Below are 25678 nucleotides of genomic sequence, written 5' to 3'. Positions count from 1 at the left end.
GTGGGGGGGAATCCTTAGTCTTGCAAACATCCGCTCATGACTTTTTTTCTTCATCCGTATCAGTTGACAAGCATGTTCTCATTAGACATTGTGCATGAAAATCGCAAATGTTGATTTAACTTATGTCAAAGTGTGCCATAAAACTTAACGAGCCATAAATTTAGTGATGAGAGAACGGCTGCTCCACACAGTTCCTGTTCATTGTTCCCTCAGTACCATTTCCTCTGGGAAATTTGGAGCCGTGGGACTGGGACCTGGACAAGGATAATTACTGGAAACGCTAATGGGAAGGAGGGGGGCGGACGCTGATTCTAAATGGTCTTTTTCTTTTTTGGCCTGACTGGGTTTGCCCACTCCTCTGGTAGCTCGTCTATTGGCCCAATCCAACATCAATCTGCTGAGTAACCAAGTCCCCCCTCAAGTTTGAAACTTTTTTTTTTTTACGAAGAGGAGAAAGACTCCGATTACACGAACAGCAGCAAACCTGTAACTGATCTCACAGCCTACGAGGGAAGAAAACACTATTTTAATAATTCACAAATCTTGCGCCTGGTGGCTTTACGGTTACAGAACAGCAAAAGGGCATTGAGAATTGGACTTTTTTTTTTTATTTATAGCGGACACCCAACAAAAATCTGAGAAGCATGTTGTGAAGCGACAAGGATGTGAAGAGCTGAGCGACCCTGTTGAGATTAAAGCTTGTCAACTTCTGCGTCTGACCCAAGGTGAGTGCTGTCCGGCGGCCCCGCTGTGATCTTAACGCTCCGCAGGTTTTTAATGAAACGTCTCCCACCAAACAGCAGCAACATTACCCGTAAAACTTCTGTCATCACAGGCCTGGCCTCTAACAACACAAGAGTGGTGTAAATAAGGGTTCGATAAAGGAGGAGTTCAGTATTTAGTGAGCGAAATCTAGTCTATCAGCGTGGTTAACGGCTGTTTGGAACGTGACGAACGCCATGTTTAACGGAAGTAACGGTCAACACTTTGATTCAGACATCATGTTGATAAAGACAGCTCGCAGCTGTCTTGGGTGGGAGTGTGTGAACCGTCATGTTTGCTCAGTTTACTCGGCTTCTGATGAAAACTGCACTGCTGTGTGCTAAATGTCAGTAATTCATGTTGAAAGTCAGCTCCATGTTTTACCCGTGTCCCTTACACTCAGAATCTTTGTCTTACAACCAACTAATCAGCAACAAAACGCTGCCAAACCGTGAGTTTCTGGGTCATAAAACTGCAGTGCCTTTGAAAGCATGCATACCCTTTGAACCTATTAAAAACTCAACTTATATTATTGTATGGGATTCCAAATGTGCCAAAAATGTTTTCTCCAATTCTTAAATGTTTTAAATAGTAGTAATAATTTTTTTTTTAAACCCACTGTTAACTTGAGAGTTGAGCATTAAACTCTATAATTTCTTCCTAAAAGGCCGACATTGCATTTCAGTATGGTCATTCCTTACATTAAAGGTGGAAATATGTTTTGCAACTCTAAACTGCACAAATTAAAAGTTGTCTTTTCCTATAGAAACTAGATCTTAAAATAATGTTTATTAGACGTACTGCAAACCACATGTATAGGCACTACCATATTGAAATCCCAGCTTCTTAACTTGTAAAGGTGTCACCTTGGGTTTGAAGTGAATTCAGTTAATTCTGACTTCCCAGATACCTGGAATATAGCATTATTATTATTATTATTATTACATTACCAAATTTTGTATGGGAATTTAATAATAAACTGAGTAAATGCATAAAGACATGATTTCAATATTTACTTTTTCCTTTGTATATGTCGGCATTATTACAGGTTAAGATTTTAAATATCAAAAAGTGAGAAATTCTATATTTACATTCAGTTTATGTTTAAATTGAATGCATATTCAGCTTATGCATAAACTGAATATGCATGTACATATGCAAAAACTGAAGTAAAAAAAAAGCTCAAAGTGGCAGTAAATAAGCACAGCTGGAAAATTTGTCAAGGACTCTTCTTGGAAGTACCACGCACATGGTAATGTCTTTAAGGAAGAGAACAAAATGAAACTTTTTCGCTAATAAAACACACTTTCCCCGCAGTGAAACATGGAGGTGGCAGCATCACGCTGAGGTCATGCTGTTTTGTAGCATAAAAATGTTCATCAAAGTTAACTTGATCAAGCAAACATAGAGCAATGCCACTGTGGAATGAAGAACAGGCGAAAATGTATTTTAGATGTGCAAGGCTGGTGGAGACGCACCCCAAAACACGTGCAGCTACAAACTCCAGTGAAAGTCCGCAGTGCAGCTTAGACTGAATACGAACGCACACACCACACCTTTCAGACTGCGCGCATCGTTTTCCTTTCACTTCACAATTGCGCACTACTCTGTGATGGTCTGCTACATAAACGCGCAATAAAACATTGCGAGTTGTGGTTGTAACATAACAGCTTACCACAGTAAAGTGATTTCATTTGTAGTGAGATTTCATCGAGACCCACCCGACCAACGGCAGATTACGAAACGTTTCATCCCCACCAAAATAATCCCTATGCTTTTGGGGGCTAATCCAAAGTTTACTCCAACCGATGCTGCAGACGGGGGTGGGCAAGACATATGGCTGGCAAACAGTGATATGTTTTGTAACGCATTACTGTTTACATTGTAAAAGGCTTTACTCAACAAAACAAGGCCTGTGTGCATATGAATGGCCCCTCTGTGCAGGCAGGGCTCTGGCAGGTAGCAGTGCACATTATCATGCACAACCCAGACAGACATGTCAAATGAATTACAACCTGGGATTTGGACCCCGGAGTTGGACTCGCTCCGAGCATTAGCTGTGTCGGTGGTGAAAATGATTTTGGCGTTTTTCAGCCTACTCTGTATTTTAGTTGCCAGGGCTTCCTTTGTGTCTGGCAGCCGCAGCTGTCAGTCGGCAGAGCTGAGAGAGAAGATGAGAGCAATTGGAGTATTGTTATATAATAGCAGATATTTTGTGGGTTTTTTTTTTTTAGGTTTATTTAACAGGAACAGACATAATTCATAGATGTGAAGAATAACACGTTCCCAATGCGAGTATCATCTCGTTCGAGGTCATCTGAATCAATTGGGTTATTATCGGTACAAATAAATTCCCACCACTCCCAGTCTGTAGATGCACGGCAGCACGAGTGTGCACTTTGAAGCTTCTTTTTAGTTTAATAAAAATGAGATAAAGGTTAGAGACACGTGCTTTGATGTATGAATGAGGATAATCTTTTAATTTCTTCATTTCTTTGAGATTCAAATCTGTTGCCTCTATCAAAGAACCTGCAGCACATATTTCATTTCCTCTTCTTCTCTGCGGTGCAGTCTTCAGAAGAAAAAAAAAATTAACCATCAGGTCAAACCTCAGTGACGGTCAGAAATAGGAATAGAAATAGCCTGATTAGTCAATCTCTACTTGGTACTGTAGAGACGTCTTCAGTGTTTTCTAAGAGGTGAAGACAACAAAATGATGATGGAAACTATAGGAAAATTACATTTCCCAGGGGAAGAATGCATTTTCAATGCTTGTTTGAGCGAAAAGTAAAAACTTAGAATAGCAAAACTTGTCACAGAGCAATCGGATATAAGTAAAGTCTTAAGCACGAAAGAGGAAAAAACAAAAAACAAAAGTTGAAATGGAAACCTCATAGTCTAGTCTGGTTCTGTTGCACTGAGGAAACTCGATGAATTCCTGTAAATGTTTAACCTTTATGTTGGGATTTTTACTGCCACATAGTAGCAGCAGTGGGGGTTTTTGATGTTGGCGCTAAAGTTTCCCATCAAGGGCGCCATTTTGTTGGGGGGGGCAACACAAGCACTTTTAGTGATGTTCAGTCTGTAGAGATTGGGGATTGTAAGAAAGCATGGCCATACGACACTAATAACTCCAAAATGTTTATCTAATGCAACATTTCCAATTTAATTTGAAGGACCGTGGGATGCATTTGATTTGACAATTTCTAGCTCAAAATCTACAGATTTAAAACGCAGGTTGTGATTTATTGAAACTTTTTCTTCAAATTCTGAAGTAATGCCTTCTTGGCATCAGTAAAAAAGTTACATTGAGAGAAAAATGAAGACTATAACATAGTTACTGTAACTCCACAGCTATTTGTGAAACATTATTTATGTTTTCTGAAACATATTGTCTAGCTAAGAGGAGGTTCTCGCCCACCACGAGATTCATGACAGGATTTCATCCATAACGGCTCAAATTAAAGACAATAATCTGTTTTGTCGTTACTGAAAGTGGTCAGAGGTGTTTTTATGCGTCTTATTAGAAGTGGACATGACATCTCCTTGCTCTTAAACACATAGTTCAAATTCATTAAGGCTCTGTTATTTTAAGGTCAAACAATTTGAGAGAGGACACATTTCTTTCAACCTTTTGATCCATAAATTGTTAGTGTTGTGCTAAAGGCGTGTCAGCAGGAGTAATTTGCTTGGTAAAGATCGTTTCTGGTAGAGTGGGCGATATTATGAGCTTCAGACAAGAAAATGTGCCATAAGAAACTTAAATTGTGATTCTATGTACACTGTGAAATATAAGACAAAGGTTAAAGCAGTTTTTAGTAGTTTATTGTCTTAAGATTTATTTGACATTTAAAGTGTTTCCAGCTGAAATTAGTGGGACGTTGTTTGCCCTTAAAGAGTGCAAGGAAGATAAATGATTTGAAAGCACGCCACTTTCATTTTTATTTTTTTAGAAGAGGAAATACATTTTATAAATAGCAGAAGTAATAGATTTCAGGTCCCTGCTCTAATATTACATATGTTTTTAGATGGTAAAAAAAAAAAAAAAATCTCAATGCTCTTTTGCACTCACTCAAATATTCCAACTAGGACTACAAAAGATGGCTAATAACACAGATCTGGAACAATTCAAATGCTTTCTAATGAGAAAAGAAAGCTTCTTAATCTGATGAATCTGTAGGCAGAAAAGCATCAGATTTAAAATCTCTTTGCAGTAGGTTTCAGCCAGAGCTGGTTTTAATGACTGCTTGCTTTTTCCTAATTAACAAAAGCTTTGTGCCTCACAACTGCTCTGTCACTGTTTCATCGCGGCATGACTGAGAAAGACGATAAATATAACAACAATACTTGCACAGCAGGATTAAGCAGGGGCTTGTAAGCCTCATCTATGTATATTGCAGCGTAACCGTGTCCCGAGTAGATCCCCCTCTGAGCATTTTTTTATTTTATTTTTTTCAAACTTGGACAATACTGTCACGCTGTGCAGCACTCCCTGCGCTGCGTTATTAAGAGCAAAGCTCGAAAACCTCCACAGTAATCCGGGAGACGTTGTCGCTCCTGCTGAGGAGAAATCCATGGTAACTCATTACCACGACGAGAAAGGTGTTTGACCTTCTTTTACAAGCCAATAAAGTTCAACTGGAAGCAGTGGTGGCCCCTGGAAACATGAAACACTCTTGAGTTTTTGTTGGCCTCGGCTGATCTGAAAGCACGCCGCGGCCCGACGGTCTAACACCGGCGACATTGTTTGAAATAATCGAGCCGCCGATGGAGTCCGCTAATAAAACCGGACTCACTTTAGATTCCACTTGAGTCATCTGTTGACTCACAGTGTCCTTCTCAATTTTCCCTGATCGCTATCTGTGCTGCCCCTGCGAACCCGAGCACGCTTGTATTTGTCAGCCTATTAGGCGCCAAGTTAGAAAATTATGCTCTCTGTGCTTGAGGTGAGGACAATTAGTCATAATGTGTCCCGCTCTTATGGTGGCCTTAATTAAAATGTCAAAGGCCTTGACATAAGCCGTAGCTCAAGCACTGGTTAGCCCCTTGATTATGTCTCCCATGATCTGCAGAGCTGTTAAGATGCTAATTATACTGTAAATAATATATAATTTAAAACGTAGACATGCCAGTTAAAGTGAAGTTATCTAAGAGTGGGCAGCTCTGGTGATTCCTTATTCTTTTTTTTTTTTTTTTTTTTTTTTTACCTTTAATTTCAAATGAGCTTGCTTGTACCCATTAATTAACAATCCACTTATGCATTTTAATACATGAACAAGTGTTGTGAGTGAGCACAGTGCTGAGCCTCAGGCTGTGCAGCAGCCACTGTATTCTCAGCCTTATTACACATGCCTAACACTGACTGATGTTCCCAAATTAATGCCAGCAGCTCATAGCCACTATCTCTTCCTATATGTGCTGAGCCCAGCTTTTATCCTGGTCTCTCATCTTTTTCCCCCAACCTGTTGCGCAGTGGCAGCCCGCTCTCAGCCTCAAGTCTATTTTAGTTCAAATTGGCAGGCTGAATTATTAAAAGCAGATCCATTATGTGCCCGTGTGTTAATTATTAATTGTTCAGCGGGCTTCTGGCAGATCTGAGAAAACCGTTAAAGGGAAGGGCAAAGTATTTGAGCAGAAGACACTGATTGCCAACTGACTGCCAACGGTTACTGTGCATTAGGAAATAAAAATGACAGAGCCATAATTACAATGCAAAGATCCAAAGCCAGGGTTGTTTCATGCACTCCTGAGCGTGTTGCATCTGCTCAAACATTGCAGTTGCTCCTCACAAGTCAGACCCGCTACACAACGATGAGTACAGACACACAGGCCTGCCAGAGACGGTTTGTTAACACATACGATGCTCCAAGCTGCGAGTATCCATTAGCAGTCAGCACCGCCTCCGTTACGCAACATCTCAAGAGAAGAGAAGAGAGGAGAAGAGTGAGACTGCAAAACTTGATGAGAGATGAAATTGCAGCATGCGCTTTGTCCTGAAATCCCGCAGCCCGGATCTCCAACAGCAAAGTGGTTCCAGTTGTGCAGCTCACTGAAGTGGTTACGTGTCCCTCTCGGAGCACAAAGCGCGGATGTACTTTATAGAACAACCAGGATTTTCTATTGTGTCTTTTAAGTGAAAATAGATTATAAAGCCAAAAGGAGGGAGAAAAATCTGTGGTAAAAGAGGGAAAATAATTGAGCAGACGTCTAATACCTTTGATCACGATTAAACAAGTTGCTTTTTGTCGCAGCTTGATTTGGAGTTTTCTGCTGTCATGTTTGTTTGTTTGTACATGCGGCTTTGCAATGCAGAGGGAGTCAGAGCATGGGTCTAATAGTTTTTATCTTTTACTAAAAAGGACCTTTTTAGAGAATTTTGTGGCAAATGTATGTATATATATAAGCTTTGAGATGCCAATTCCAATTTTAGTCAATACAGATTTCTCTTGAAGAACTATAATTAAAAGAAAACGTACAAGAACAAAACTGAAGGTGTTTTGCTGCTTCGACTTGCCCATCTTTGTATAGAACCGACTTTGTCATATTGCTCTTTTAAAATAAAACTTATAAAGGAGTTGTCATGTAAAACAAAGACAATGATTGCATGAGTGAGTTTTTAAACTGGTTTTAGCATCATACTATAGGTGATTAGCATGACTTGCATCGCTTGAACAGAAGTCTGTGCATACTTTAAAGAACATCAGAGGTGTTGAGAATCACACCTCATTCTGCAGATGTTTTTCCTGCAGAAAACATCTTGAGAACTGTTGAAAACCGGGTCTAACAGGCTCGGCACGTTGGACCCAGCATTATGACAATAAGTGTTGGTTGACGAGGTATTGGATATCTTACTTGAAGCTTACTCGCAGCTTTTTGATCGTTTGGTAGATGCGTTCTGTTTTGCAAGGCTTTTATTTTGCCCTGAATGTGTGAAGAGTCAAACAAGATGAGCGACACCTACAAATTTTAACCAATTCATAAATTTTCCACTGAAAGGTCAAGCATGAACTTTACATTATGCAATAAAGCTATTCAGAAGCACTTCTCTGATCTCAGAAGACAACTTTCAGGAGCTGTCCTCTAATTGTGAAGAAGTATTTAACAGCCTTTTATTGCAGAATCAGTTGTTGGTGATGAGTTTCTCCCTGTTAAATCATGTCTTTTAATGGGCTTTTTGAACTTTGTTGTATTCATTGCTGTTTAAAGGATTGTAACTGGTAATTCTGTTGCTTTCAATTATCTTTCATTAAGAATACAAGATCATTGACCACCAATAAAAGGAGCTTGGAAGTAGGGGCGCACTGATCGATCAGCTGGTCGATCAATCAACCCCATTTTCCTAAATTTTGGGTGATTGGTGAGCGGCTGATGCCTACATGTGAAACCGATCTTATCCACCAATCTTACTTGCATTTCAATAGCCACAGAGCTGCTGCACACTTTGTTGCACACTTTATTGGTGGCTTAAAGTTTTTAATGACCTCAAACCTTGTGATTTTGTAATGTGTGAAACATTAAAAACTAATGAAACTGATTTTTCTAGTTTATATTTGAGAGCACTACCTCATGTTCATCTAAAACAAGTTTGTAGTGTTTCACATGTGTTGATTAATATTCAATAAAATAAGATTGGAATTGAAGGTGTATTGCGACTTCATAGCAGCCCAACAGTGTCAGTTTAAAAAAACTGGTTTCTGCCAAAATCAGTCAGTAGCTCAGATTTTTTGATCTTATCTTTTATATACATATATATATATTAGTGGTCATCCAGAAAACTGCAATCTGTGCAGTCAGTCTTATTACATATGCAACTCCTGAACTTCTACAACTTCAGGAGCTTATTTTAGACAGCAGTCCCTCTAATTTCCTTAAATATGTCTAATGATTTTGGATGCCATCACTTAACTCACATTAGGTGAAAAAAGAACCAGCAAATACCATATATGTCTAGTTGGAACTGAAGTACTTTTCTGAAAGAGCAAGTATTCTCCTCTCTATCAAACTTCATCGCTTCTAGCCAGGTTGCGTGCCAGCACTGGGAAAAGGAGCTGACCCTTTGTTTTAAGGACTGCTATTGTTGTAAGGTAATATGGTTCTGTTATCCCAGACTGGAAACAGGATATCTGTTCATATGCGGACATCTTAGCCAGTGCATTATTCTGTTCTGTAATTAATGGTGAGCTGACTTCCGCTTCTGAATGAGCGACATCCGACCCAACGCTTAGTCCATTCAGAGTCCACTTGGAACAAGTTATATTTCAAGGTAGTTGGTGTCAAAATGGGGTTTCCCAATCATCATCTATCCACTGAAAACAATTATGGATTTAAGGGACTTTCCCCAAGCAGGCTCATATTTTAATTGGATTAAATAAATTAAAATGAAAAGTAGATTGAATGCTGCCATAGTTTTCAGCAGGTTTCCATTTTGCCCCAACATCAGCATGTTTTTTTTTTTTTTCATAAAACTAATTTATAATTTGACATAAAATTGATAATTTAACTCAAATTTGAGTTAATCGGAGAAAGATATTACAGTAAATAAATACAAAATGCTGTTTTTAAAGTTTACTGCGGTTATTTAAAATGGCTAAAATTAGTGTGACGGGGAAAAAAAACAAAATCTGTAAGGACGCTGTACTCTTATTACATCATCGCTGTACTCTTCCATCTCTACTTATAAAACACCTTTGCTTGTTTAAATGAGTTTAAATGTCATTTCTCCCAGTTTAAAGTAGCACTCATTAATCACCTAAACTCAGATTCTCCTGCTTTATGTTAACTGCTGTAAAAATGCTGTTGTGTAAAACACATGTTTTTCCACCAAGTTTTCAAATGATTTGCTCCTGTTTAAGTGATTAAATACACTGGTAAATTATATTAACTCTTCCTACCTGCCTACCAAATCTTTCATTGTGTGTGTGTTTGACATTTGCTGGTTCAGCCACAGTTAACGCCGGGAGAGAAATGATGCCGATGGGTAAATGGAGGCAGACGCACCGTAAAGGTCACCGGCCCGGCTCAAACTGCTAACCTGTTAGACCGAACGCGAGTTAGACAACCACGTTAAGCACTGCTTTCGAAACGTCAACAACTGGAACCGTGAGGGGATTACAAAGCTTTTTTTCTGTTTGTTGTTGCGTGTTCTGGTTCTGTGACCTCCTCCGTCCTAAAGAAGGGAGGATTTGCTCTGATGGAGTTGTCTCTCCCGGGGTCACAGTGCTCCAGTCCACATGACTACTAAATCCCTGAAGAACATGAAAGTCGTGACATTTTCTGCTGCCATCAACCAATCAATTGTTATTCTGTCATGGGAAGTTCCACAGTCCCAGCTGAAGCTTTCCCCCCCTCCTCCTAAGTTGTGGTGGCCCAAGCACTTTTATATTTTTGTGTTGCCGTCCTGTTAATGCTGACTCTTATCGGCATCCCTCAAACTGTCTGTTTCCAGCTTCCTGTCATTTCTCACCCGTCACTTGTCAGCTTTATCGTCTCTGACAGCTGAGTTGAGGTGATGTAGAGGATTTATCTGTGACTCTGCTCAATGTTCCCCGTTTGTAGACAAAAAAATAATAAAAAATGCTACTCAGAATACCTAAAATATTAGACACTGCTGTTGTGATGAATCTGTCTTATCAAGCATCTGAAACTGAAAGGAAACATTTGAAATAAACAAAAATGGCATCATAATTTTTTAAGTTTGAAGAGGAAGGAAATATTAGATGCACCGATGAGGCTTTTAATTGGCCCATAAAGGTTTCCTTTTTACTTTGGTTTTACCTGCTAATTCCAATTTGCATTGCACTTTTATTGTTATTTTTTTCCTGGGGCTACAGCAGTTAAAAGAAAATAATATCTGTGCCTCCATTTAGCTAAAATATTGTGAAATAATCTATCAGAAAATTAGAAAGCTTCCTGGGCTTCCTAAAATTATTTAAAAGGAAAGAAATCTTGAGGTATGTAAACTTTTGAATTTGAGGAAAGGAATAAAATGTTTTCTAAAAAAAAAATTATTTCTTATTATTTAGCAAGTAGGAAAAAAATCCTTTACTTGCCTAAAGCAGCAATGGTTTCGTCTGATTGTCATTCTTACTGAATAGATGAAAACTACATTGAAACACAAGCTACTGTTTGATGCATTTTGAGATCCAAGATGGAGGAGGGAGTAATTAGTTTTGATACATTTAATGAATATAACTGGGGGACATTTTTATAGTATATTTTATCTGCCAATTACTCGTCAGAAGAAGTGTAATGAAACATGGCAGATTCCTTGTCTTGGACTCATTGATTGGTGCATCTCTATTCAAAACTTTCATTGCCGGTTAAAAAAGGAAACACTCAAAGGTGCAATGAAACTGGATCAATACATTAATAAGGATGCACAGGAAGAAAAAAAAAGAAACAACTTGTGATTTGTCTTCATAATATCGTCATCTAAACTTAACCTCTTACTCCAGAGGTAGAAACTGGGTTCTCATTGATTGACCAACTAAGCTTTAAAAATCCTAGAACCTCTAATGCTCGATTGTTCTGCTTCACATTGTTAAACAGAAGAAAAATCAGAAAACGCCTAACCCAACACGCCGCCCAGCTCGTCGTTCAGTCGATGTTTGTCTGCCGCCTTGAATACTGCAACATATTTTAAACATTAGCCTTCAAAGTTGCTAATGCAACAGCTCCCACCTACTTGAATGCTCTCGCAAAGGCTTATGTCACAACTTGGCCTCCCGGGTCACCAAGGCATTGTCGGCTCGCGCTGCCTACACCACACTCAAGACAATCCAGGCTTTTTTTTTTTTTTTTTTTTTTTTTTTAAGATGTCGTTCCAAGATTGTGGAATGACTTGGTAAGCGCGACCAGAACAGGGGCGACCTTGTTTACTGTCAAGAAGCTGTTGAAGACCCGGTTCTTCAGATAGCATTTCCTTCGCTGTACTTCCCTAAAAATCTCTACTGAAGTATTTCTTTGTGCGCTTTGACACCTCCGCACGGCCTTCCTACTAACTATGTTGTTAGATCCTGACTTGTAATTTACTTTGAATAAGGGCCTCTGCCAAATGGATAAACTTAAATATAAACTGAACTTTTTCATTGCAAAAACACAAAATCTTGCCAAGTATTTTTGGTCTGGTCTCTAGTGCACATATCTTAGCACACTTTAAATAAGACAAAGCCAACTTTCAAGTAACTTTTTAGCAAGATGTAGGGGCTTGTTTTAAGTAAATAATTAATTAAAATTGACGATCAAGTGCTAGTCATAAGTGACATAATCTGCCACTGGATCAAGACATTTTTCCCATTTTTTAAGTGAAATAGTCTGCCATCGGAACTAGTGCTTTTTCATTAATTTTAAGTATTTATGGAATCAAAACAAGCTCCTATTTCTCGTTGAAAAGTTACTTGTAAGTTGTGTTTGTCTTACTTTATGTGCACTAAGATATTTGCACTTGAACCAAACCTTCAGATTTTGTGTTTTTTGCAGTTTCGAAGTGAGGTTTGTGTGGATTTTAGTTTCTCAGTCCTGCTTTCAGTGTTTCTTTGTAACTGCTCTTACTCTAATAAATGAAGTGGGGTTTGGAGTAGTGAAAGAAAAGCTCATATACATAAAACCTGCATTAGGTGCGGTCCCTAATGTGTTCATAAAGTTTGGTTTAAATGTATTATTGCTTAAACCAATTCATAATTTAGAAGATTAGTCTCCGAGTGATGGGATTAGTTCTACACTCACTTCTTAATGGACTCTTGCACTTTTCCTGGGAATCTCTGAGAGAATAACACTGTATCCCCCTCATCTGCGCCCTTTAATAAGCCCTGGATGGTGATGATGAACATGTGACAAACAAGGCCTCAAACTGTCATCATTAAAGTCCTGATTGATGTTATGCCACAAGCTGTGGCTTTCTGTGTAATTGCAAAATTATATGATGTTGGTCTCTGGGCTGTTTGGCAAAATAACTGAAGGAAACCTCAAAATCACATAAAGTTCTTGGTCATGGGTGCGTTTCCATGTCAGAATGTTTTAGTTTAAACTTTTTTTTTTTTTTTTTAAACATTTTCTCTGCATGTGAGGACAATGAGTACTTTTTTTTAAAAACTACTTACACTGGCTAATGTTATAATCCTTTTATAATTTGTTGAGCCTCCGTTCACTTCATTGCTCTCAAGGACCTTATGAAAAAGCTGGATGCCACAGCTGATGGATTCCATATGAATACATTGAAGTGACATCCAAAGTGTCCCCATACAAACAGCAGCTTTATCTGCTCTGAAACTCAGACACCTCAAATTAATTATGGATATCTTGATTTCTTTTCATCTCGCTCGAAAATCCTCCCAGACCCGCCGAGGAAGGCCAGATAAGTTATTTTATTGTCTTCGCAGTCTGTTTTAAGCTCCATCCCTCAGTTGGGCTGTCACACTGACTTGACAGGGCTGTCTGTACCTGCAGCAGGGCGACAGAGTCCCTGCTTCCATTACCTGAGCTCATGCACTGTCACAAGACATCCATCACACATTGTGTGAGGTCTGGCTTCATTTCCATGAGTTACCTCTGCCGAGCCGCTGTCTCTTTTTGAGCGAGACGTCGTCGGCTGGTTCGAGGCGACCGTGCGAGTTCTGGCTGCTCTCATTAGAAGTGCCGAGCTCCCGGCAGCCAGGCCCATCGCTTTAAGCGCAGATGTTTGGTTTTTTTTGCGCTGATCAGCAGGCCTTGTATATTCTGCCACATTGCTGAGCAGCGCTTTCTCCTGTCACGTCTTGTTTTGCTTCAGATCTGCTAAAGTCTTGCCTCTCTAAATACCGTGGAGACACCGTGTCAGGGTTTGCTGTCTGCAGCCACTGCACTTCACAGACCATTTAAGATTAGGTGCCTCACCACTTTCATGCTTCGCAGCCACGCATGTACACAGATTTTATTCTAAAACCATGTTTACATGGAGCATTAAGCTTTCTTTCCTTGGGGGCAACAGGAGTGTGACGGGTCTTTGCAGTGGCATGCAGAAGAGACAACTTTAGTGAATAAAGTATGATTTTCAGAGGACATTAATTTAACAGGCGAGTGTATAACCCGATGGGCCACATGAGTAAGATCCTCTGGTTTGCCTGTAATAAATGTAAAAAAAAAAAAGGATCTGATGTTTTGTTGCAGAGTTAACTGGGATATTGGACTTGGCTCAGGTTCAGTTCACCCCTTTACTCGTCAGGTCTCCCACTTTGTACTTACACTTCACTTTATCTATACGAACCAACCCATTTTGTTTGACTGTATATCTGTGGTAATACAGGGTATCTATGCAGTCTGAAGAATGGAATTTGTGTTGTTTTCCAGGTACAAAAAAGAACATCTGGACCTTACCCTGATTGCTGATGATCCATTCTGGTTTTATTTGTAGTTTGCGTTGGTCACGATTGGTTGGCTTCAACTTATTCACGAGGACCCCACGTCCTAGGTAGATATAACATCTAGGGAGTTGTATAAATGCCAGTGTAATATTATTTTTTATTTTGCTACTTTATAACTTTTTCCTTTTCACACAATGCATCACTTTTGCTCAGAAACGTAGACAATGAGCAAGTTTTGCTTGGGGGTTTTGGAGGAAGCTGCTTTTGGAGGAGGTTTTTATACACCTGCTTATTCCTGGCAGCGTTCTGGCGGTGAGTAAGCCCCTCTCCCTCTGGATGAGAAACAACCGCACACATGGATCATATCAGGAGGCTTCTCTGTTGGCAGGACACGGGGCTCAAGGCAGCGCTCACCCTTTCAGCTCTGGATAAATGATTTCCAGATGTCCCAAACAAATGGACAAAGGATTCATTGGCGATTTCAACATTGCCCAGTTCTCTTGTATTTCATGTGGAATTTCATCCCCTTTGTTATTATTGAATAAAAGTGTCGTTCTTTGCTGCTCATCTCGTGAAAAGACTGTGCAAATGTCTTGGTGTCACTCAGATGCACCCTCGCCTGCTGCCGATGTTGAGAAAGCTATGCACTGGTGGCAATAAATACTCCACGAATCTCCTCTTCTCACCTGGTAGTAAAAGAAATGCAATGACTTATGAGTTCGTACCAGTTAAATTCACATTTGAATTAAATTTTTAAATAAGAAAAACATTTTATAGCCTAAAATGCAGTAATAAAGCATTCCTACAGCATATATGCTTAATCATTTGTAGCAAAGGATGCAAAAATACTAAAAAATACTTCTGACACCAACATGTGTGAAGTTTTCTGTTGGACTTGACATCAGTACACATTAGTGTAGTGCTAATCTTTTTACTATTTTTGGGGGGTTGACCGATTAATAATTGGAAAGAAAATGGTGGTCAGTAGGAGATTTTTTTTTAAAGAATTTGAACTGAGTGAAGCTAAAACAGTTTTTTTTTAATTATTATTAATGTAAAATGTATCTATTTTTTTGTACAGTTGACTTGAATTCTGCATGGTTTATTTTACCAAATGGCCTTTTCTAAGTCTTTATACTCCAGTTTAATAATTTTCTTAATTAGTTGACGATTATTTCAATAATCAACTCACCATGATCAACCTGATTAATCGTCTCAGCCCTAGCTTACATCTTTATAAATGACTAGATGTTTTGTGTTGCAGTGGGATCCTTTTTTTTATGTAACACAATCCCTACAAAAGGGATTCCTTTGAGCTTTTTTCTCCAAAAGCTTCACCTCCACCTTTCAGGTTATTTTCTTTCACAACTAAATGGAAACTCTCTTGCTGCCGATCATTCACAAGCTTTTAGAGAGCATCACCATTTTCTCACTTTTGGCAGCCGCTTCAAGTATCGCATTACGGATTGTTGAGATGGAGCTGGAGGAGTCTGGTTTTGTAAACCTTCAAATTAAATGTGTCCCGGCTTTTTCCTAAAAGAAATGGCTGTGAACGAGGCAAAGCCCATAGAAGCTAATTAAGATTTTAGAGCTTAGTAAAAGCCGTTTGAAAGCTGAAATCTCTCGGGTTGGCTGAGCATTTGCGCAGCTCTTCTATTCTCCTCTTTTAGAGCAAGAATGTTAAAAGTGTGTTTCTTCTTTGGAGATCACTGGATTTTCTTCTTTACTATGAATAATAACAGGGAGGTTAGCAAAACTTTGACATGCCCTCTCAGTGTTTCTCTCGAGTGACTCCACTTGCACACAAGCCTCCATATTTGAACTGTTTGTATACACAAACCCTGACAGGCAAACACTCCACCTCCCTCTGCCCCCGTCCTCCTCATCCCCTGTTTTCTGTAGCTCTCCGGCTACACAGCTGACAGCGTATGATGGCTCAGGTCCCTGACGAGAGTGGAATTTAATGAGCACTATGAAATCTCTCTCCAATCTAAGAAAGTGGTCTATTATCCATCAGCACTTCTCAGAACTGATACACGTCCGTCATAGGGAGAGAAACGGGGAGGTGTAAATCCAGACTTTCTTTTTTTTTTTTTTTTTCTTGAATCCTCTGAAATGTGATTCTGCTCTCAGAGCTGACCAGACCAGCCGAGCACCTATCACTTAAATAGCAACAAAGATTTCAAACTCATCTCTTTCTCTCTCTCTCTCTCTCTCTCTCTCGGCTCAGTCATTATACGTCTCTTTTCCTTTGTTTTACATTTCACACGGATTGCATCAGAGGACGACTGCAGCTCTGTTAGTTAGGACTACGTTGACGTGGCGGATGAGGGATCTGCCGCCGCTCCTTCTTCATCAGCTAAACCAGAGACACGACTACGCGTCCGGCAGCCGCCTCAAGACGAGGCCGGCCGGCGCCACATCCTGCTTCGGGAGGCTCTGTAAACGAGCTCTCGCTCGACGCCTACGTTTTCTCAACGCGTCAGTATTGACTTGTAACACACCTCCACCCTCTTTATTTTCTCTCCCATCTCCCCTTCCTTCGCTCGCCCTCTCCTCGTGCGTCTCCTCTCTGGGAGGCGTCCTGCTGACGCTCTCCAAGGAGTCTTATTGATATGCTTAGAGAGGCATTGCAGACGGAGGGAAAGAGAGGAATGAAAGTCACACACTGCAGCAGGAGATTCACTGCCTCCTTTCTGCTTCCATCAACAGTGGGAAAATAAAAAATCACAACTTACCCAGCAGGGAAATCTCGTAGCTCCTTTTTTTCTTTTTTCCTGCTTTGGATTTGTAATTATGGCCCTGCGAGAGGATCGACAGTTGGCCTTTGGGGCATATGTTCAATTAATCTTTAGAGCTCTTTTCATGCTGAGACATAGAGATTAACTCTTTATCATGATGTCAATGGGACACTTGGTTAAATGCAGCTTCTTTGGGGTTTTTTTTTTTTTTTTTTCAGTTACATTTTGCAATGAATCGCATGTCTGAGACTCTGAAAGGAAGGAAATCTGATCTGACTGAGTCTGCTTTATTTGTCTTTTTTCCCCCTGAGGTGTAGAAGTGTTTCCTTTATTTCTGTGTGCGTTTCGTCACTTCCCCAAGTTCCTCACTCTTGGGCTAGGCATTGTTTATTTAACAAAGGAACGGATGCACTTTAAGTTTCAGATGCAACATGCCAAGATTTACACACTTTTAGCCAAATTATTGTTCATTGAATAGAAAAAACAAACACCTTTTTCCCCTCAACTAATACTTTTTATTTTCAGCTTTAACGTTTTTTTCTTTGTTTGCTTTTTTATTTATTTTTTATTTTTTTCCTTTTAAAAACATGAAATTATTTGCAAGGACATGTCAGTTTTTCCTCTGGGAAATCATAGCATGCTAATTTTACAAGTCACTTCAGTCATATCGACAAATCTTCCAGTTTTACAGACGCAAAAGTACATCTGTAAAACTGACAGATGCCAGTTTTACATCAGGATGCGAAGTTTTTTTAGGATGAAGATTTATTTTTCTGCAATCGAAGCATGCAGTTCTTTATGCTCTTCTCAGCAACCGGTGAATTAGCTGGTTTCTGCTTCAGCAGTGTTCTTTTAATTGATGACCCGGGTTTGGCGTTTTTCCACTGCTATTTTGATGATGAGCTTTGAGTTTGGACGGTTTGTCTGCCGTCAGCATCACCTTTAACTCCCTCTTCAGATTTTCCTGTCACATTCTGGTTGTGGATATTACTTCAGGCAACAGAAACATGTTTCAAAAAGTAAAATATTATTACTTCAACCGTAAATTGTGATATCTATCGTGATAGAAGCCCAGCATAAGCAAAGGATAACTACATATCCTCTATTGAAAACGTGCAAAAATACTAGTTTGTCTAAAACCTAACCATTTACTTAATGGTTACTTAATTATCATTTACTTAATTATCTCGTTTTTTGTTGTATTTACTGATTTGTTTTTTGAAGGGGGAAGAATTTAGTTTCATGTTTAGTATCTTTGAACTGATGGGTTAGGCTGTTTAGTACATTCTGAAAGTTTTTTGGTTCAGTTTGTACTCTTCATTTCTATATTGTAAAAATAATAAAATATGTTAAATAAAAACTATCCCTTTGTTCCTATGAAATGGTTATAATGCTGCTGGCTAGAGCTGCGTAATATATTATCATAATATCATCTTACACAGTTTGCATTTTTCTGTAATACATTTAGGGGTACTAGTTTTATAATGCAGCATAAAAAGTTTTTGTATATATATATATATATATATATATATATATATAAGGTCTAACAGCAGAGCATAGACGTTGAGAGGAGCTGCTGAACGCTATGATGCAAACCCAGTGAAGCGCTGGTATCCCAGCGTAATGGACTGTCAGGTCGTGTCCTTGTCCCTTTCCACTCTGGGAAGGAATACTTTAGCAGTCAGGCTGTGACAGCAGCGTAACACTGTTTGGATCAGCACCACGAGGTAGATTGCATTCTCTCTTGAGTTTCCTCAGCAGCATAGTGTCTTTCTCTATTTCTGCCCTCCTTTCTGCAGAGCTCTCCCTCTGTAAATCATATCAGCCAGACTGATACAATCAGTATCCTCTGCAGCCAAGTGACACAGATGTTGTTCAGGTTGAGGAAACTGTGACAAACTAAACAATGCTCTCACACCATAGAGTAGAAAGTGTTTATCTGATAATAGTGTTGGCTATTTTTCTCTTTTTTTCTGTTTGATATGAGTTTGCTTAAATCCTCCCTATCAGGAGCCCCAAACTGACTGTTAGCCTTCCTTTGGTATGTGAGTGTATCTCTCTCTCCAAACTCCCTTGATAAAACTTCTGTTTGCCACAGATAAGGTACCCAGCACTGAGAAGTACAGGAACCTCATTTATAAAATCTGATTCATCCCTTTAAATAACTCCACAGCACATTGCCGATGTTTCTTATGGACTGGTAATGCCATGCACTCAACCATAAATGAACATGAAAGCTTGTAGCAACAAAACGTAGTCGTAGTTGTGAAAGCTACATGCAAGCAGACTGAATTTTCTGAATATTAAGTTCCTTGAGTTCGCTAAAGATGAAATATCCTTTCTATATGATCCCAATAGTGGTGAGGTAATAATGCGGTAAGAGAGGGCCAACACCTCGCACTCAAAGTGGTTACATAAAGACAAGAGCAGAAAACTGGCAAGACATACGCTGTTTAGTTTTGACATTTTAGATGTGTCTTGATAAATTATAATGTCATTAAAAAGTTTGTTTCACTAATTCAATTCAAAAACTGAAACTCATACGTGTCAGAATATTTAAAGCTCTGGTTTCTGTTTTGCTAGCACTTATAGCTAGAGGAAATGTCAGCCTCATAAAAAGTAAACCCGGTATCGGTATTTGGGTTTACTTTTTATTCACCTATACCTGTCTGTTTTAATAGTTGGAACAGCGAATATATCTTAAAATGCATTAATAAACAATGGAAACTGTCTCAGAGGCTTAAGAACTCTTCCTCATCTTGGCTTTTGGACGTACAGCCAATCGGTGACGAGGAAAATGCACGGCACTCCTGGTTTGGCTGCTTTGCAAATGCCAACCAATGGCATTGCACTTTTTCTTTTGAATATTTCAGATATGCTGTACAAAAAACATTTGTAAATAGCTAAATTTTCTGCAAATAATTTGGGATTCCACTGAAAACTTGGCAGGTGTCCTCTGTAATCGCTGTAGTTCTGCTGGAGTGCTAAGGAGTCTCGGGTTGCTTTAATTGCTGCCTCCTCCTTCTCCACATTTTTGGGTGTGCTTTCTCTCATTTTCTTCTTCACAATGCTCTAGTCTGCCTGCAAAAAGGAACAGAAGTGCTATTGTTATTAAACCAGATATGTGTACCTTTGGCAGTCCAGGAAGGGTGCCAAGCCCTGCAAGAAAATCAAATCCCCAACTGATGAAGTTCTCTAAAAAAAAAAACAAAAAAATCCTGATACAGGACTTCGCTGACTTTGGACTCGCTAAAACATAGCGAACCAACACCAGCAGATAACGTGGATCTTTAAATCCTCACTGACTGTAGAAGCTTCACAGTCAACCTCCAGTGACTCGTCAGTCCCAGGTGTCGTTACCTTAACTTCTAAATAAAATGCAAAATGTCCTTTCATCTGAAAAGAGGACTTTGAACCTCTGAGCAGCAGTTCCAGATGGGGGGGACACTTCTTGGTGTGTGGTTTAAGATTTGCTTAAGACATAAAATGTAACAGTCCGTGCCCTGGATACGACCAGGTGTGGCGGCTCAGTGTGATTCTCTCCCAAACTCTTAAAATTCTTGGACGAAGCATTGTGTGAACGTTTTGTGGCTTATGCTCCTGGTGGAGGGAGTCCAGTCAGCAATCTTCCACTTGATTGAGTAAACCATAACATAGACATAACATTTCTATAATGAAATCATTTTTATTGGGCTTACGTGCCACAAAATTTTATGAGCTGTAAGCCATAATCATAAAAAATAAACAGAATTTGTGACATGAATCTATATATGTCCCACTGTTTATCTGACTCATTTGCAGAGTTTAAATGAAAATGAACGTTTTGTATCAATTTAAAGCTCCTGTTTTCCTACAGGTAGATGCTGTTCATATATATAGTAAATCTGTAAACAAGCCCGTGTAAAATTAAGCTCACGGTACACCTGTTCATTCACTCTCCTGTGCTGCTAATGGACTGTTACAGAAAAAAAACACATTTTTTGTTGTTGTTTTTTCCCCCCACATACTCCCAGGTGATGCTGGGAGATTCGCAAAGGTTAGAGAGGAAAATAGATTCTCTTTATTTTATTCCTTTGAAAAGAGGAATGTGTAAACCTGCTGTGAAAGCCGGCAGCCCCCGTGACCTCCCACTATTCACGGGCTTTTATCATGCGTGCAGCCTGTCACTGAGTCACCTCACTTGGCACGCAAACACAAAGATTCACACATAAAGTCAAGCCACCCGTACGCGGCGACCGAACGGCTTCTGCGCGTCTGCAGCTCTGCAGCTCACCTCCACGTGCACACCCGGCCGTCCGCCTTGTTCCCTGGACGGTTTTAGGCTAACTAGATGTCCGGATTACACCAGCTGCTTTTGCGTGGTCGTGCTTTGAGCGACTTCACTCCCACACTCACGACGACACATTCTCCTCCAACTACCAAGCCAGAGGGGTGCCGGCGCTAATTTGACAGCTGCCACGGCTCATTATCTGATAAAAAGACAGTTCTTGGCCCTGCAGTTAAAACACTATCAGTGTAAATGTTATTTGCAATAACCTCACGCGTTGCAGACTGCCAAGGTAATGCACTGTCAAACAGGATGTCTAAGGAAAGGTTGCTTTAGTGTCTAATTTTGCGCCGACGGCAGAGCGCCAGTGAGCAAACATCGCCTTTATAGGCATGTCCTGTAAGATGATCCATTTCCTGGTGGATATAACCATTAACCAGGTCGCTGTCCTCTCTTTGCTCCATCCTGACCCAGACTCGACCATGGACTCCTTCAGCACCAAGAGCCTGGCCCTCCAGGCACAGAAGAAGCTGATGAGCAAGATGGCCACCAAGAGCATGGCCAACCTCTTCATAGACGACACCAGCAGCGAAGTGCTGGACGAGCTGTACCGCGTCACTAAGGAGTACACGCGCAACCGCAAAGAGTCCCAGAAGATCATCAAAAACCTAATCAAGATGGTGGTGAAGCTGGGCGTGCTTTACCGTAACAACCAGTTCAACAGTGAGGAGCTGATCCTGGTGGAAAACTTCAGGTGAGATGGAAGAAACCGTCAAGCCTCTTATTTAATGTGAAATATCACATTATAGAATTAAGTATTGTTACATTTTCGATTTGGCTAAGGGTATGTCCGCCAGCTTTGCATATTTAGAAATAGCTAAATTTTCATATTTTTCATCGTCAAACATCTCCAGTTCTGTCAGATTTGATGGAAAGTATTTATTAAAAGCAGTTTTCAATTCTTGCAACATGTTTTGAATCTGATTTAGGTCCATTTTACCAAAGTTGACGTGCTTCAACCTAAATTATGTCATTGTAGCTGTGGTTATACGTTTCCTGCCACATACAGCGTTTTGCATGTAGGCCAAAAAGTTTACATTTGGTTTCATCTCATCAGAACACACTCTTGAATGTGTTGAGTGTTTTACAAACGGGCTTCTTCAAGGCTCTCCATCAGTCAGACTTTTATGTATCATTTTACTTTCAGTTCCCAATTATGCGCTGCCTTGCTATGACCCGTCATATGAAATGTTGATGAAACGTCTCGATTTTTGTGCTTGTAACATCACAAAATATGGAAAGGGCTATGAATGTTTTTCCTAGACACTTTATATTACATGCTGTAAAAAAACAACTTTATTTTAAAACAGTTGGCTTGTTTCTAATAATTTTTTTGTCTTTACTTCATTTCTCAAACAAGCAGAGCAACACATTATTCAATCTTTGTTGCTGTTGCATCATGGAACAAAGTCGTTTAGTTAAAAACAGTGCCATTATTTGTTGTTAATGGTAGCATTGTGCCTATCAGCATAGTGACTTTATCAGGTCTGAACAGGAACCACAGCAGGCCTGCAAACCTTCCTGCAGTGCTGTAGATCCAGCTTGATGATTTGCTTGTATTCTGCACAGAGGGTGTAAGATTTCTACCGGAATATTTTTTGGTTTTTAGCTTACTCTGCTTTCTTGCTTTCTTCTCCTTCAGCCTCGGCTTTGGTGGTGCGTGCTGTGTGAGGAAGGTTTGCAGGGTTTGGACTTCTGTAGCATAGAAACTAATCAATTGTACACACGTAGGTCACTTTGTGAGGCTAGTAACAGAATTACTCAGCACTGGTGATGTTGCGAGAGAGATCCAGTCAACAGGACCTTATCCACCTTATTCCTGACATCCATGAATTTTAACCCTACAGACTATCGGCTGCTCATCTGTTCGGACCAGGCAGAACCTCCAGCCTAAAATATTTCCACACTGCTGTTAATCTTCAGAAACTGATTCTTTTTTTTTTTTCTTTTTTTCTTGAAGGTGAGAGTTTGTAGGATTTCAGGTACTGAAGTGAAAGGTGCAAACATGCATAGGGGTAGTAGCTTCAAAATCTAGATTTTTCCTTTTGTAGGCACTGCCATTAAAAGAGCAGTGAGTTCTCGAGGTTTGCAAGGACACGTCCTTAACTGTATTAAGACATATTAGATATCAATAGGCTTTTATGATGACTTTCTGTCTGTCAAACCTTAGTCTGGCCTTTATTTATATACCCGTTTTTATTTATATACCTCACATGAAAGTTAAACTTGTGCAGCCAATTTCAGACACATACTTCCCTAATCAGTGTTAAAAAGCCTACTGTAAATGTTTTGAAGATACTGAAGAGTTTTTAGTGACTTCTTTTAACACCTTGCAGTCAGATTTCGCGGTGAACTCGCACGGACGACCAGATCTGAGCACATTAGCAGCTATTTTTAAATCCCTTATCAGACTCATACGCTGCTACAATCTCCTTACTGAAGGCCTTAGACAGATCTCTGGATCTCACTCTGCCTTCAACAGTAAACAAAATCGCTGAGGTTTAAGCGGTGAAAACCTCCTTCGAGCAGTTTGGAGGTTTGGTCCACCGCTCAAAGTGACGTGGTTCCTAGTTTGGAGTTCCCTCAAATACAGTATGTTTAGGCATTGCTGAATCGTATTTGTCAAAAACGTTTGATTTGCTTTTGTTTTTGAGCGTCTTGGATTACATAAACCTTTAAATGTCCTTCACCGCCTCAGCCTGTTCCTCATTCACCTGAGCTCTTCTGTTTTTGTTCTGTTCAGCTCTGGTTTAATGTTCAGGTTTGTGTTTACTAGGCTGTTTGAGTCAAGCATCTGACTGTAAGCAATGTATGTCAGGAGTTGACAAACCTTGAGAAGTAACAAGGATGAACCTTTTTTTTTTCTTTTTCTTTTTTTTGGCAGAAAAATAAAACCTGCAGTATGAGGGTTTTTTTTAATGTGCTGATGGAAGCAGCTTAATGAAATTGACTTTTACATCACTTTGTATATTTTCCACTAAAACAGTAAAAGTGTGAGGACTGTGAAGCTGACATAAGTGCAGAGTCTGGAGAACGGGGCCTGTGTTGGCGTGGAGATGTGTGGCTGTGCAGGACAGCGCTGTAACTAGTGCAGTGGGGGAGCCCTGAAAGTTTCCTCCAGAAAATCACGAGGCAGCACTTTCTATTTTTTACTCCCGTCTTGCTGCTGCTCTGGTGTAGAAACTGACGGCCTCTCACTCGCTCTCTCCCCCTCGCAGGAAGAAGGTCCACACTCTGGCCATGACCGCCGTCAGTTTCCACCAGATCGAGTTCACCTTCGACCGCCGCGTCATGAGCGGCATCTTGAACGAGTGCCGCGAGCTCCTGCACCAGGCCATCCGCCGCCACCTGACCGCCAAGAGCCACTCGCGGGTCAATCACGTCTTCAATCACTTCGCCGACTGCGACTTCCTGGCGGCTCTGTACGGGCCCGCCGAGGTTTACCGGACCCACCTGCAGAGGATCTGCAACGGGGTCAACAAGATGCTCGACGACGGGAACCTCTGACCTCCATTTGCTGTACTGTTGCCTCAACGCTTATTGTTGGATTTTCTTTTTTTATTATTATTATTATTATTGTAAAGGTGACAATCATAAACATTTGTACTCTACATGCTTCCAGATGTTGCTGTACTGACATTCCCTCATTAAGTTTGTCCAAAGACTGCTTCTGTGCTTTTTTTTTTTTTTTTTTTAGACTGCTTCTGTGCTTTTTTTTTTAATATATATATATATATAAACGAATGTAAAACTTTACACTCTTGTTAGTATATGTGACAACTGTGCCTGTAAAAACCCCCATTTTATTCTTGTTTTTGCGTTAAAAACTCAAACATTGGCACAGGCCTAACCTCTCCCAGGTGCTTTTAAGGGACTTGCACCTAAAGAGGAACAAATGACATAAAGGAATGATTGTTTTTGTTTTTTCTCGTAAGAGTAGTGTTGCACTCATTTCTCAACAAGCGCTGTACCGTTTTGTCATCTGCCGTTGTGACGCCGTGTGAAGCTCAGCAGCCGGGTAATCCTGCTTAGCCTGCATTTTCCCCACCTTTAGAGGAGAAGCCAGGCGTTGGTTTCCAAAGGCTGCCGTCGGACTGCAACTGTCTGGTTTCTGGCCACCACAACAGATGTAAAATGTGCGAGTCACGGGGAAAAACTATAAACAAGAAGGAATGCGTCGGTGCTGCACTCTGCCGATTGTTTCCAACGTCTCTCTGGATGCGCAATCATCCGGTCGGGGAGAATCCCAGTGAGGGCACCAGCTGCAAAGTTTGACCAGCGGGGGAAACCTAGATGCTGCAGCCCGAGTCTGCTGGTCATTCAGATCCAGCCTCGTCTGAGCTGAAGTGGCTCCTCGTAAGCAGTCGGATGAAAGACTGGCTGCTTGGAGGACCGGGCCAGGTACAGAAATTATCACAGAGACGAACACGGCGCCTGATTGTGCTCTCCCGCCGCAATTACAGCTCCTCGCTCCGGGGTGGCGTAATGGCCTGGAGCTCGCCTCTGTCGAG

General features: G+C 40.3%; 1 protein-coding gene across 1 annotated transcript; it reads left to right on the top strand.

Annotated features, from left to right (window-relative positions):
* The first annotated feature begins 16 nt into the window (after positions 1–16).
* On the top strand, positions 17–24832 carry tnfaip8l1 (tumor necrosis factor, alpha-induced protein 8-like 1). The gene is made up of 3 exons (XM_007552714.2): positions 17–725; positions 21582–21861; positions 24386–24832. The coding sequence occupies exons 2-3, from the start codon at positions 21590–21592 to the stop codon at positions 24672–24674; spliced, it is 561 nt and encodes a 186-aa protein (XP_007552776.1). The 5' UTR covers positions 17–725; positions 21582–21589; the 3' UTR covers positions 24675–24832.
* The last annotated feature ends 846 nt before the right edge of the window (positions 24833–25678 follow it).

The sequence above is a fragment of the Poecilia formosa genome, unplaced genomic scaffold (genome assembly GCF_000485575.1).
Source record: "Poecilia formosa unplaced genomic scaffold, Poecilia_formosa-5.1.2 Scaffold52, whole genome shotgun sequence".
NCBI lineage: Eukaryota > Metazoa > Chordata > Actinopteri > Cyprinodontiformes > Poeciliidae > Poecilia > Poecilia formosa.
Note: the sequence above shows the minus strand (reverse complement) of the source record. Positions and strands in the feature narration are given on the sequence as shown.

Coding starts and splice junctions, on each gene's coding strand:
- tnfaip8l1 (XM_007552714.2), top strand. CDS start 21,590: ATGGACTCCTTCAGCACCAAGAGCCTGGCCCTCCAGGCACAGAAGAAG. Junction 21,862..24,385: donor ATCCTGGTGGAAAACTTCAG/GTGAGATGGAAG, acceptor TCCCCCTCGCAG/GAAGAAGGTCCACACTCTGG.